This window comes from Vollenhovia emeryi, unplaced genomic scaffold, assembly GCF_000949405.1.
Source record: "Vollenhovia emeryi isolate VEMERY1.0 unplaced genomic scaffold, V.emery_V1.0 DF939183.1, whole genome shotgun sequence".
Taxonomy (NCBI): domain Eukaryota; kingdom Metazoa; phylum Arthropoda; class Insecta; order Hymenoptera; family Formicidae; genus Vollenhovia; species Vollenhovia emeryi.
Genome location: NW_011967183.1, coordinates 512,320 through 526,338, shown reverse-complemented (window position 1 = coordinate 526,338; position 14,019 = coordinate 512,320). Strand labels below are relative to the sequence as shown.

Here is a 14,019-nt window from a genome sequence, read left to right as displayed (position 1 = left end):
GGAAAGATTGTCGCTGAATTGTATTTCAAAACTACGTCGACATTGTCGAGCACAGTTTCACCGTCGAGGGGAAAAATATAAACAGTTGCACACATCCCGAGCGTTTCGGTACATCGTTGTCGGAATCAAACGTGGAAAAGGAAACGGCAAAAGTAACACGGCGAGTCTCACAATCAGTACACACAGAAACGAGGAAAGATGTCGAGAACGGCTGAAATGATAGGAGTTAAAATGTTCATTTGTACGTACAATAAGATGTATCGTCCTTGTTAATTATATCTTCGTAAATATTGCACACGTATTGTAATGAAGTCCATTTCTAAGTACCCGATTATAATCAAGAAATAGTTTTAGTTGAAATATTTACAATTTTTTAATATCTGCAACATTAAATACGCTTAAAGTGCCGGGAAATATTCTCGCATGTATCGCATAGTTTTATTATAGAGTCACGTTTAACAAGAATATTTCCGAATAGCACAAATTATCACATAAAAAGTGTGCATGTATCTTGTGACATAATGGCATTGTTATATTATTAATTAAAAATACAATTTAATCGTGTTTATTTAATACGTAAATCAGATGGTTCTGCAAAAAGTAAACGTGTTTTAGACCATTCATTTGCTGGAAGAAATATAAATTTTTTCAAAGCGATAATAGGCACGCCCAATGTCCGTATAGTGGATGTTGCAATCATAAAACCAGTTCAGTTAACGGTAATTATAAGTGCGTTTAATAAATACTTGCTTGGTTGATTTTTAATTTTACTTTACTAATATGACATAGAAAGTATTAGTTTCACCGTCCAAGGAAAGGACACCTGATATGATTTTCATTACTGGTGAATCCACTGTCGCTGAGAGTTATTTTGCAAATGATGCAATTGAAGATGTTATTGTCGGTCGCAAAGCACTGCCTACACAATTAGTAAACCTGATGACAGACATAGAAGACAAACTGGAGAAGATTACGCATTATAGGTAAACGTTTTGGTTTTTATTCGCGGTACCGCTTTCAAATATGCAACTCTTACGTTGATTTATTTGCAGACCTAGATGTGGAATACGCAACAAGATGTTATTCGTTAATATGTCTGGCATATATTGCGATAAAAGAGAATACATTTCAGATCTTTTAAATATGCTGGTGGGTGCGGTACATTACATACGTAAAACTGAAAATGAACACTTTTCGCTGTCTGATGATGCACTCTCTGCCGATAGTGATCTTTCAGAGCAGGTAAAATGTTGTCTATGTTCGAATTGATATTTTATAATAAATTTATAACATAGTACAGACTACGAAATTTCTTTGTATAGGAAGATGAGGAGGACAATTTTGAGGCATACTCTTCTGACTCCTCGGAGAAATTATTTGCAAAGGTAAGACACTCTCTGCACAAGAAATAATGGTTTTTTTTGTACATATGTATAATTAAATATACATTTACAATTCAATTACTCCTAGTATTTCCAATAACTTCTGGTATTTCCAGAATGTAAGCGAGAATGCAGACTACGACTATGAGGGACTAGTTCCTAATATAATTCCTGTGGATAAAGTAGCTGAAATATTCCAAACAATAGCATTTGAAGATAAAAAAATTAGTAGTTCTGAATTGGTAAAGATAAGCGATGCATGTGGCAGAATATTGTGTACAGATGTACATTCGAATTGTAACGTGCCACCATTTAGAACATCCAAGAAGCATGGATATGCAGTGTTGGCGAAGGATGGAATAGGAAAAAGAAGAGTGCAGGAAGAGGGAAATAGAGTAAGTTGGAATCAGACGCATAGAGGAAAGTCTTCTATTATGTGGTAGACTCTTAATATGAGATAGCGGAGTTATTGCTAAATTAATAAGCATTATCTGCTGGTTCCATCATATATTTATTGCCCTTGGAGTAAAATTTGTTTAGTGGGAAGTTAGATTGTGCAATCGTTGCAAAAAATAAGATTTACGATCGAATTTGATTGTTGAAAACCTGGTATCTCGTGTTAGAAGCCTACCTCATAACAGGGGACTTTCCTCTACGTATTATAATGTGCAACAAGTTACAATTATTAGAACTAGAATGAAACTTTTCCAGTTTCCCCCGATTCCGCTTCAACCTGGAACATGCTTATGGGTAAACAGTGGAGCGCCTATTCCCGAAGGTACGTAATTAAACCATAAGTACATTACGCTAATCCGCAATAAAGAATTAACAACCGTTTCTATTCGATTGCAGGAGCAACAGCGGTTGTACATGTAGAGGATACAAAGCCATTAGAAAAATTTCCAAACGACGACAGCAAGTATATTGAGATAATGATTCAACCGCAACATGGACAAAACATTAAGTACAAACTCTACATTTTTCTATAAGCTGAAAAGTGTATTTGTTATTTCTAAAAATACAACTAATCAATTTATCTATATATCTATTTTGAAGAACTGTTGGTTACGACATAACGAAAGGTAAAAGTATTATTCAAAAGTTCACACGTATTGGATCACTAGAAATAGGACTCTTGGCAGTTGCCGGCTACAAAGAAGTTATAGTCATTAAACAGGTGTCAATAGGTGTGTTATCCATCGGCAATAACTTGCAAGAACCTGGAGCATCTTCGAAACCAGGATTTGTTTACGATATTAATAGAATAACTTTAATCTCTCTACTGAAAGAAAATGGCTTCTCTCCTTTGGATCTCGGAATCGTGAACATTAAGTGAGAGCTTTTAAAATTTATTAGAACTTCAAATATCCAAGCTATTATATTATTATATTTTTCATTTACAAATAATTATTTGTTTTAGTACTTATAATTAATTAAATATTCAATATATAGTTAATCTTTAATTTAATCTTTTTCCAGCTTAATGTCCATGCGGGAGAAAATCGCGAAAGCGTTAAAACAAGCAGATGTACTTGTGATAACATGCTTTGTTAACAACAAAGATTATTTGAAAACCATCTTAACAGTATACTTTAGAGCTACAATATATATTGGTTTCTTTTGTTTCTCGCACTAATTACCAGTATATACAAAAGAAAACATGTCTGTATAACTGTACTTGTTCTTTTAGATAATATAAATATAAAACCAGGAAGGTCAACGACATTTGCAAGTTGCAAATTTAATGGCGAGAAGAAGTATTTCTTGTGCTTATCGGGAAATCTGACATCCGCTTTAGTTGCCGCACATTATTTCGTTTTGCCCTTTATACAAATGTTGCATCTCATTGAAATGCCGTATCCTGCTATAATATCAGTTAAGGTAAGATTGGTTTCATATATCACGAAATGGTATACAGGGTGTACTAAAACCACCGTATATCCTTTTAATCATGACTTCTTTAGGAAGTTGCAAGACAAAAATTCCAATACAAAAATGTCGAGGCTATAATAGTTTTTAAATAGTAAGCAATTATATTTCACAAATGATAGGCCCGAGATTTCGCGCGCTCAGATACGGCGACATGCCAAGTGATGAAAGTGGTCCTATGAATGTCGCCCTTTTTAGCATAGTAACAACCTTCATGGTAACTGATATTGATCGACCACTTTGACAGCTGCAACACTTTGAAGTTACAAAATGTTGCAAATTTTTACTTGAATTAAATGAAAAGGTGCGACATTCCTAGGAACACTTTCATCACTCGTTATGTCGCCGTGCCTGAGCGCGCAAAGTCTCAGGTCTGTCATTTGTGAAATATAATCGCTTATTATTTACAAAAAAGTTTACAGCCTTGACATTTTTGTATTAGACTTTTCCTCATATCCTGTATACATATTATTGTTACGTTATTGCAAAATTATAGGTAAAAGATGCATTTGTTTTACATCATCGTCCTGCAGTAGTGTTGGCACGTTTACAATGGTTGAAGACAGAAAAGTTTGCAAGGGTTTCCAGCATTTGTAAACTCCACAAGGATAGATTGTGTAATATAATAGGTTCAAACGCATTTTTGCTATTACCATTTAAGGAAAAGGAAGTAAACATATTACATGAAACCAACAAAATATTACCAGCAATGCTTATCGATCATTATAAAGATTCCAGCAATCATGATGCTCTAAAGGAATCTTAATGAAGTACCACTTATGTCTCTCAGGGATATTAATAAAACGTTATTAATACGTTATTTGATGCCGTCACGTTTGCTAACGTTAGAATATAGTACAAATTTTAGAATATGGTATAAATTCTAAGACGCATCGATTTGAAGTAGAGAAACTAATAACACTTCACTAACTTATTTCCCCATACAGCACACAAATGTTGAATCAACATCTCAGAAACGTTTCATTACAACATTGCAAATATTGCATCAATGTTACGAAATGTAGATTCAACGTTGAAAAGATATTGCAGAAACGTCTAATGTCCGCTGAATTGTAATGTTTTGTAAACGTTACAATTCAACATTCAGAAACATTGTTAAATTATATTGAGTTAACATTGGTCGCATTTAGCAGAACATTTTTTTACAACTGTTGAATGTGCTGAAATTGGATTAATTGTTTCTCTAGGACAATAATCCAATCTTAGCTCAGAAAATTTCTGACCGTTGCAAAAAATATATATACATATACATTTCATAATAATACATTTTTTAAGTATTTGAGTATGAAAAAATAATAATTTGTTCAAGATTGCTTTAACGTGGCAGCAACATCAAGAATCAAAGTAAATTTATAACATTGACCTAGATTTATCTTAGAAAAGACATTTATACTTCGACATTCAACATTGCAACGTTTCAGGAACATTATTTTAACTTTCTGTGCTGTATGGGTTTGTTTCTAAATTGGAAATCTCACCATGTTAAATGATTATACGTTTCATAAATCATAAACAGTGAGAAATGATTCGTCGAAACGACGTCGAATCGACATTATTTTGACATCGATTGATGAGTCATTTCTCGTTGGGCATCGCCAATTTCATTTTAAAAATTCACTGTTAAATATAGAGCTTAAATTTCAGATAACTTTAGAAGTATTCTGTAATCATTGATGATGTTTAAAAGAAAAAACTGTTTTGAAACTTTAAAAATTGTAAATCTGATTGGCATATACTTTCTTGGCTAAATCTAAGAACACACGCCAATCACGATTTTTACAACAGTAGCAAAACTACTCTCTGCTGAAAATTTGTTTCCATTAATTTTGATTTTTATCGCTTTTAATAATTTTAATTTAAAAATGTAAATTGTAATAATACTTTTTGTTTGCATATTCTTTTAAACGTTTCTATAAATTTAAAATGTATGTAATAATCGCATTTTTACACATGTATAGAATATGTTCGACAAATAATTAAGTTTATTTAAACTAATATAACGAAAATGTTATATAATGTGTGCGTATTATTATTTTCACAAATAAATGTTTTATTGTAAATATATAAAATAAAATGTTATTATCTAATAAAGTAATAAACGTTTCGCTTTACTTTAAATTAAATAATTACATTTTAATTGAAATAAAACATTTAAATAAAAACATTTTATTTTATTTTCAATCATTAAAATTAAGTTTGTTTTAATATTATATCATTATCATGTTTGCAGCATGTATTCTTTTTAAATTTTTACTACAAAATGAGTATGTACGCTAACGTTATATTAGACATATATATTAGAAAGTTATATGCTTTAGCAGCCAGACAGAAAGACACTGACTGTTGACTATTGACACTTTCTCGAGTTTAATTTCATCAGACGTGTCTTTAAAAATTGAATTAAAGACTACCGAAATGCTCTTAATGAGAGACTTGCGGCACAGTCAAAAGAAACAAAAGATACATAGGTTGCAGCATCAGCGCTCCTATGACAGATAAACATCATGTTGAGAGAAGTTTCTAGTCCAAGGATCTCTAGTCCAAGGTATACTCATCATGAAAATATTCCGATTGGATTTCGATCGAATTCCGTTTCGCCTAGAATATACAATAGACATGTAGGAAATAATTGAACAATTCTAAATATTTCTGTGATAGGTGCCCAGGACTACTTTCGCGACGAGGGTCAAAATGATCCGGGCCAAAGTGGTCCGTGGACCAAATAGATTGGCCAAATTGAATTCTCCGCTCTGATTGGACTCTCTCACAATATCATATCGTTATAAAGGTGCTTGAAAATTCCTTTACCCTTATACATATGAATATATTTGTACACAGTTAACAACTGATACAACTGATGTGGCACTAGAGAAGAAACCAGTCAAAACAAACTCTATTTAACTAATCACAATGCACGTATCATTTTGACCTTTGTTGCGAAAACGGGTACGCAAATTTTATTCTCCAGTGGTGAAGAGGATGGGACTGAACACCGGGCGGTGTTTGAAACAAAGCCGACGTTGTTGAATATAATATCAATATTAAATAAAGAGGAAAAAGCAGTGCTTTAACGTAAAACATTTCCACGCACTATTTTAAACGAAAATTAGCCGACAAACGTGGGCAGTTGGGACCACACGTACGTGCGAAACACACACCAGCGAAAGTAGAAACGTGAGGGAGTCGAACGATCGCTAAAATGACAACGAAGCTCGAAATTATAATTTGTACGTATTTTTTATACTATGTATATTTGTTATATACAAATACATACACAAAAAACGTATAATATTTAAACTTATATTTTTCAAAATTTAATAATTCTGTCATGCAGTATATTCACCAAACGAAATGGCTGATTTGATAGACGCATCTGAAGGTATTATCAACGAGTTAACATCTGTACCTAATGTAAACGTGACCATCGTGACAATTATAAACCCAGTTATGTTAAGGGTAATAATAGATATCTTCAATATATTCCATGGTTGTGAATAGTTTTAATTTTTATTTATTTTGCTTGATACAGGATAAATTATGTGAAATATTCGACGAAAGTGAGGCTATCGTTATTCTTGTCATTGGACGCAATGGTTATTACCTCCATAGAAGATGTTTAGATGCGTTTTTAGAGTTTTTGGTTCCACCTGTTACAGGCGCAGTAAGAGTGGCAGACGGGTGCGACATACCTTTGTTTAGTAGGTAAAGTTTTTGTTTTCTGTTAACATCTAAATTCAAAAAAGAAATAACAACTTTTACAATTAATATATTTTCAGGAGTGTATGTGGACTACGGTATAACAAGTTAATTGTTAATTTGTTTGATATATGTGTACGTTCAAGTGAAGACTATAGATTACTTGTACGTATACTATTGGACTTGGAGACCATGTTCGTTTCGAACATACCTTCTGCGCCAGATTGCTATTCAGGCAGAATAACGGTGATACATTTCTTTATTTGCTAGAGAGATTTTCGGGGGTGCAGTCACTCTACATCCATTTGATGGTCTAGGCTGCGTTTGGAAACATCACCTGAGTGCCCTAGTGTATTATTTTTTACCTTTGTTTTTCACTGAATGGTGAACAAGGATAAAATGATAAACTGGCTCTCTCGAGTAACGTTTCCGAACGCAGCTTTACTAAACCATCGCGTGAGATATCGTCGTCCCTGAGGCCGCGCTGTTAGCGTATTATGCTTACATTTTGTCGAGTAAAATAAAATAGGCAAACGAGAAGAGCATGGGGTGCAAGTCCGGCTAGCTCGATAGAAATAAGAGCAGTCGCCCGGCAACGTTCCGGGTTCAAATCATACTCCTAGCCCATCATTTTTCTCGTCAACAAGTAATTAAACGGCGTGTCTCAGTATTTCCTATCTCCCGGTGGAGTGTCTGTATCCCTATTTATTATTATGCATAATATGCGTATAGTAGTACATATAATTCATAGAAAAAAATAAAATAAAGTTTTCTACGTGACAGTGACAGAGCTGCGGTATTTTAAGGCAGTGATTATAACATACCACTAGATATAGTTTCAGATACCAATTTTATACTGGTAACTGATAATAATAGCTTGAGAAGAGCTATGAAACAAAACTTTTTAATTGCCTCTTTTTAAATCTGGGACATGTATGTAGGTGAAAATTAGAGTTCTTGACCGCAATTAATTAAAAAAAAATTAGACATACACACATTTTTATTTTAGTTAAACATTTAAGTGTTAAGCCAGATAGCCAGTGTGAGCACAAGTTGCTTTCACATTGCCAAGAAAAACGTTAGCATCTTGCTATACATTTGCATTTGATGTCGGAAATGAGACATTTGTATGATCCAAACATTAAGTGCTTGGTCAGATGTAATAGATATAACATATATGTTTATATCCGTTAGAAAATTGAAAACAATATATGCTAACTCTGTTAACAGTATGCCTATTCGATGTGCTATCTTTGCTGTGCATTTAACTACGACAATATGTTAATATTTGCTAGCTGTACTTAAATCGCCCAAACATTGAATTGATATTCCTAGCAAAGAGCATCAGCTGCTGGCATTTTATTTCCATACGTTGCTTGAGCATTCTGGCTATCTAGAATGTTAGAATAAGAAAGTTAAATGTTAGAACATTTTAATTAGACATAGATACGCACACGTAATTTTTTAAGATCTTAATACACACATAGGTATATATGTATATACCATTAAATTATTGGGTCTGTGCATAAGTCCGTACCGATTTTGTGTTTGAAATGTATGAATTAAAACACTTGATATGAAATGTTTGAATTATATGATATTATTTCTATGTATAATTATATGTGGTATGTAATATGCATAAATAATATATTACATACCACAATCTTGCATTGTAATTATATAATGTAATATCCATGTTTCATCAATCTAAAGTACTTTGGAATCTTTCTTCTTTGTAGTAGAGGAAAGTCCCCTATCATGAGACAGGCTCTTGATATGAGATAACGGAGTTTCTGCTCAATTAATAGTTGTCATTAATTGTTGGTTCCACCACGAATTTGTTGCTCTTGGAGTGAAAACTGTTTAGTGGAAAATTGATTGTTAGATCGTGTAATCGTAGTAAAAAAGATTTGCGATTGAATTTGGACGTTGAAAACCTTCTATCTCATAATCGAGGACTTTCCTAATACTTGTTTTTTTTCCATTAAATCTGTTTGAATATTATATTATTATCATATCTACAATGAATTCTTTTTAAATTTTTACAAAATAAGTATGTGCATTAACGTTATATGTATACGTTAAAAGGTTGGAGAAATGCTTTGGATACTAGACAAGAAGACGCTGATCATTGATTGTTTACACTTTTATTTCTCAGGTTAAAGTTTATCAGACTCGTCTTTGAAAATTAAATTAAAAAGTACCGAAATCCTCTCACCGAGGGGCATGCGGCGTAGTCAAAATAAATAAAAGATACATGTGTTACACGATTCCCCTACGACAGGTAGATATCGCGTCCAGGCACATTTTTCAGTCAATAGAGAAGCGAACGAGGGTGAACATCGAGCGATGAGAGCGACGAAAGAGCTCGAGGACGAGCTGCAGGACGACCAGAGAGACCGGATCGAATAAACCTCGTGTAACTAGACCGAAAAAACCAAGCAACATAATCCGGTGTAGTACGGTAATTCTCGTGGTTTAAAGCTCAGTTTTTGATCAGACTGAGGCAGCACTGAGCCGTTGGTCAGAAGTCGGGACTGCAGTAATACGAGAAAAACGAGGAAAGGAGGAAGAATGAAAAAGATATAGGAGAAAATAAAATACCGTATTTAATATTAGGTTTTTGCTCTTAATCTCTTCGCCATTCAGTTTGCATATTTAGCAAGTTGTATGTTTTTAAATCATCTGCTAACAAGACGTAATGTATAAAAGAAATTTTCTTGGTAATACATGGATATCTATCTCTTTTTAAGCGTGAACATTTCGTTTTTGATAAAACATACACTTATTATTAATTTTTCTTTGAGTTGATAAAGTTACAAATTACGCGTTGCAAGATCGTTAGAAGGAGAATTCGTTTGGACCATGATCCGCAGCATGTTATACGTATATGCAAAACAAAACAGTTGTTGTCCAATAACAATCAGAATTAAAAGAAGCTAAAAATATAAACAATTCATCATCGTGATATTTTTCAGGGAACCGTTCGACGACTAGGTCGAATACAATCTGATAATTGCGGCGAAACACACATAGTGATAATTGTTAACACGCCACAAACGGGCTATTGAGAGGCTAAAATGGTCATCAAAGTGGAAATTATAGTCGGTGTGTAATTATACTGCAAAGTATATTTTTCATGTGTATTATACCATGCTTGAAGAAACGGCAAGAATATTTAAATGAAATCTTTTTAATAACAGATTGTAATAAAGAATATTTTAGTTATAATTTACATATATGCGATAGTTTCTTTGCGCTAATGCTTCTATACACCACACAGATAAAAACAATTAATTTTCATGCGTTTTCAAATTTTGTCACGTTTAGCAATTTCTTTCTGTACGTCAAACCGTATTGTGATAAATAATGTGTGCGATACTTGATGCTTTTGTAATAATTTTCAAAATTCTAATTGTGTTATGATAATTTAGTACATGATCAGAACGGATCTAAGATAGATGTAGATGGTAACATTGAGGATATGTTGAAAACTGTAACTGATGTACAAATATGTGGCTTGACAAACGCAAATCCAATTGAAACTGATATAACGGTAACTACACAGATATATTAATAGTTTGTAATATTTTTGATCATCAAATTAATTTTGCTTACACGACATAGGAGCGGCTACTTTTGTCGTGCGATGAGAATAACAGTGATCTTATTCTCATTATCGGTGACATTGGATTTTCTGAGAAACGTCGTGTAATTGAAGCAGTCACAAATGTTATCCATAGCAACACTCTTTCTGAACACGTAGCAATACTGATATCAAATATAGAAATGAAGCTGTACAATCTTGTGTCTAACAAGTAAATTTTTATTTCCATTTATCTACATGGTCGGCCCAGTAAGTACTCGGGACTGATTTTTTCTAGTCAAGGGAAAAGGGTGAGGGTCTATGGTCTATGGACAGAGACATTAGTGGGGAATGTCCGGTATACGATGCGACCCGGTTCAATTGCCTCTGAGCCTTTGTAGAATGTAGATCACGCCCGGAGTGAGCAGTTGTTTTGTGGTGCCATCAGGAATCAAGATACGGCGCGCGATTGAACAACGGTATGCGATCAAGTTTGGGGTGAAACTGAAACACCAAGACGTCGATCAGAGTCCAAAAGGCAAGTAGGATTATCTTCAGGTATAGAAGGGGCATTGGATGAGCCACAAGTACAATAAGATCATCCCTTGGTGTAGAACGGGCACCACTAATGCCCCTGCTCATAGAGACCACCCCCTACCCTTTTCCCTTGACTAGAAAAAATCAGTCTCAATACTTTCTAGACACGTGGCCTGACATGGTCGGTGCATTGAAGTCGTGTATATATTGAAGTTTTTAGAATTACAGCTGTACAATTGTCATTTCTTCTTAGATTTGTATACGGAATACGAAATCAGACTCTAATCATCGATTTATCTGGCCTACACAAAGATCCAAAAGATTACTTCGAAGCAATTGCGGATATAATACCGGAGGTGATATCTTTGATACATATGGTTAAAGACCAGAACTTGTCGCTATACGTTGCGCCTATTTCAAATAATTCTACGATGCAGGTATATGTGCAGAACAATATACTCTCTCTGATTGTTTAAAAAAAATGTACATAACAAATTTGATCTTGTGCATTGAAATTTTAATACAGAACGAGGCCAATATTAATCTCAAGCGCCAGAAAACGTCCACTTCTCCTGTACCTCCTGTAAGCCAGTTAAGATACTTTCCACATTAGCAACAATGTAAAAATTTTACAGTACTGTATATGCTACTAAAACTCTTTTTCCCACAGAACAACGTGCACGATAACAAACGCCATAAGGAATCATTTCCTATGATTTCTTTATCAGATGCACTGTCCAAGATGCATAAAATAATAAGTGAGAGTCAAGAGAAAACAGCTGTGGAAGCGGTGCAAGTAAGTGATGCTTGTGGCAGAATATTGTGTGAAAACGTAGAAGCCAAGTATGACTTGCCATCATATGAAACTGCCGCTGAACAAGGATATGCAGTACTGGCGAGTGATGGAAAAGGCTTAAGGAAGGTGGTGGACGTAGACGATACAGTAAGTTGTATCAGATTCGTGTAATGCGTGGCAAGTTACGAAACAGCATTTTTTTAGCCTCCTTCGACGCCGCTCAAACCTGGGACTTGCATGCGGGTGAAAAGAGAAGCGTCTATTCCCGATGGTAAATAATTAAATCTTTGTGCTGACCCGTTGTCAGCAAAGAACTCATTGTCATTTCCATTGCAGGGGCAACAGCGATCGTACAAATAACAGACACGAAACTAGTACATAAGTTTAGACGCAGCAATAACACGTATATTGAGATAAAGATTGTACCAGAAAGCGGACACAATATCCAGTACGTAGCTCAATATCTTCAATAAACGCGACCGATTTTTATCTCATTAGTAATTAGTCTGCTTGTTTATCTATTCTGTGAAGTCCTGTTGGCTACGACTTAGCGAAAGGACAAATCGTCGCAAATTCACACGAGCGTATTAGCTCAATACAGATAGCACTTTTGTCAGCTGCCGGCCGCAAAGAAGTCCTGGTCGCTAAACAAATATCCATAGGTGTGTTGTCTATCGGAAGTAACATACAAGAGCTTGAAAATCCTTTGAAACCGGGATTTATGTACGACGCTAACCGAATAACTCTAATATCTCTGCTGAAAGAGAAGAATTTTCATTCTTTGGACTTCGGCATTGTGGATAATGAGTGAGACCCTTTAAAATTTACGTGCGTACATTATAATATTCTCCATTTAATTTACCAACTATATGATTATACACTTGAGGTTGACGCCTATACAGAATAAAATCGAGGAAGCCTTAGAGAAAGTAGATTTACTCGTGACAACGGGCTCGACTAACGACAGAGATTTATTGAAGATCGTTTTGGAGCAGTGTAAAGCCGATATACACTTCGGTATGTGTCTTTTTTCTTAATTAAACATATAATCAGAAGAGAAACATATTTGTTACTCAGAACGAAACGTATCTCTTCAGGCAATGTAAATATAAAACCGGGAAAGTCGACGATATTTGCAACGTGCAAGATCGATGGCGCGAAGAAGTATCTCTTGTGTCTGTCAGGAAATCCGACATCCGCTTTCATTTGCGCGCAAATATTCCTTTTGTCTCTGGTGAACAATTTGTGCGGCAACTTCCACACGGAATACTCCGTGATACCATCAGTTTCCGTAAGTCTGCTCTCGCGTGTCGCGAGATGAAATGTGTTGCGATACACTGTTATAATTTTGTAAACTTGCAGATGAAGCAGCAATACACCTTGCACAGTCGTGCTAGACTTGCATGGACGGTTTTGGAGTGGAGTCCAGCGAAAGAATGTGCATTAGCTTCCAGCAAGGGAAACACTATCTGCGACAAGCTGGTCAGTGCCGCAGGTGCTAATGCGCTTTTACTCCTTCCGGAAAAAGGAACCGCGACTGAGAACTTATCTGACGAGAAATCGTGCGTCCCAGCTTTTCTTGTCAAACTTCCCAAAAGATATGACGAGAAAGCGAAAAATTTTTGTAATGCTCACAAAGCACCTGAAAAGACACACAAGATTTAGGAAAAAGATTGGTTTTAATCTTACGCAGTTGGAAAATTTGTGTTTTCTTGTTTAAAAAAATGCCGATTACAATTTTTGTGTTAAATGTTCAACACGTTCATGTGTTAATTTAACATATTGCTCTTGTGTTAATTGACCTCAAATGTAAAATCATTAAAACAGCTGAAAGGAAATGTTAAAACAACACAATATGTACTGATTTTTTAATCTGACACAATACATATGTTCTATATATTATTAGTAACAAAATTTATCTGTTAAAATTTACAAAATAAAATAGTAATTTTATTCTACATAAGTGAGAGTGATTTCGTACCGTCATTTGACTTGTTACATCTGCAAAATGTAAAAATTACATTTTCTAAATTCATTTTGCCATTAAAAATATGTTAATTTTACACAAAATT

The 14,019-nt window shown here is 34.4% G+C and overlaps 3 protein-coding genes across 6 annotated transcripts in view; all 3 read left to right on the top strand.

The window, feature by feature from the left end:
• Positions 1 to 4,315, top strand: part of LOC105562804 (gephyrin-like) — a 6,771-nt gene extending 2,456 nt beyond the window's left edge. Inside the window, exons 2-14 of one of the 3 annotated variants that reach the window (XM_012013883.1) lie at positions 7 to 241; positions 616 to 719; positions 790 to 983; positions 1,053 to 1,242; positions 1,323 to 1,385; positions 1,499 to 1,777; positions 2,094 to 2,160; positions 2,235 to 2,346; positions 2,439 to 2,464; positions 2,570 to 2,714; positions 2,862 to 2,995; positions 3,073 to 3,263; positions 3,808 to 4,315. In XM_012013883.1, coding sequence (XP_011869273.1) covers positions 199 to 241; positions 616 to 719; positions 790 to 983; positions 1,053 to 1,242; positions 1,323 to 1,385; positions 1,499 to 1,777; positions 2,094 to 2,160; positions 2,235 to 2,346; positions 2,439 to 2,464; positions 2,570 to 2,714; positions 2,862 to 2,995; positions 3,073 to 3,263; positions 3,808 to 4,077 — 1,818 coding nt within the window. In that variant the 5' untranslated portion in view covers positions 7 to 198 and the 3' untranslated portion in view covers positions 4,078 to 4,315. Of the gene's footprint in view, positions 1 to 6; positions 242 to 615; positions 720 to 789; positions 984 to 1,052; positions 1,243 to 1,322; positions 1,386 to 1,498; positions 1,778 to 2,093; positions 2,161 to 2,234; positions 2,347 to 2,438; positions 2,715 to 2,861; positions 2,996 to 3,072; positions 3,264 to 3,807 lie in introns of all 3 variants that reach the window. The other 2 variants (XM_012013882.1, XM_012013881.1) reach the window with 2 other exon arrangements.
• A 2,196-nt stretch (positions 4,316 to 6,511) lies between these two features.
• Positions 6,512 to 8,646, top strand: LOC105562803. Of its 2 annotated transcripts, none has more exons than XM_012013880.1 (4): positions 6,512 to 6,559; positions 6,667 to 6,788; positions 6,862 to 7,030; positions 7,109 to 8,646. In XM_012013880.1, exons 1-4 carry the CDS (start codon positions 6,532 to 6,534, stop codon positions 7,138 to 7,140), a joined length of 351 nt encoding a protein of 116 aa, XP_011869270.1. In that variant the 5' UTR covers positions 6,512 to 6,531; the 3' UTR covers positions 7,141 to 8,646. The 2 variants fall into 2 exon arrangements, with proteins under 2 accessions (XP_011869270.1, XP_011869269.1); XM_012013879.1 differs by having other exon boundaries at positions 6,862 to 7,034.
• Positions 8,647 to 9,959: 1,313 nt separating this feature from the next.
• LOC105562876 (gephyrin-like) lies at positions 9,960 to 13,625 on the top strand. Its single transcript, XM_012014021.1, has 12 exons — positions 9,960 to 10,136; positions 10,463 to 10,584; positions 10,656 to 10,846; positions 11,405 to 11,588; positions 11,678 to 11,734; positions 11,822 to 12,094; positions 12,152 to 12,218; positions 12,284 to 12,395; positions 12,479 to 12,754; positions 12,834 to 12,964; positions 13,045 to 13,238; positions 13,310 to 13,625. The coding sequence occupies exons 1-12, from the start codon at positions 10,109 to 10,111 to the stop codon at positions 13,610 to 13,612; spliced, it is 1,938 nt and encodes a 645-aa protein (XP_011869411.1). The 5' UTR covers positions 9,960 to 10,108; the 3' UTR covers positions 13,613 to 13,625.
• Positions 13,626 to 14,019: the final 394 nt, after the last annotated feature.

Coding starts and splice junctions, on each gene's coding strand:
- LOC105562803 (XM_012013879.1), top strand. CDS start 6,532: ATGACAACGAAGCTCGAAATTATAATTT. Junction 6,560..6,666: donor GAAGCTCGAAATTATAATTT/GTACGTATTTTT, acceptor TCTGTCATGCAG/TATATTCACCAAACGAAATG. Junction 7,035..7,108: donor GACATACCTTTGTTTAGTAG/GTAAAGTTTTTG, acceptor ATATATTTTCAG/GAGTGTATGTGGACTACGGT.
- LOC105562876 (XM_012014021.1), top strand. CDS start 10,109: ATGGTCATCAAAGTGGAAATTATAGTCG. Junction 11,589..11,677: donor CAAATAATTCTACGATGCAG/GTATATGTGCAG, acceptor ATTTTAATACAG/AACGAGGCCAATATTAATCT. Junction 13,239..13,309: donor CCGTGATACCATCAGTTTCC/GTAAGTCTGCTC, acceptor GTAAACTTGCAG/ATGAAGCAGCAATACACCTT.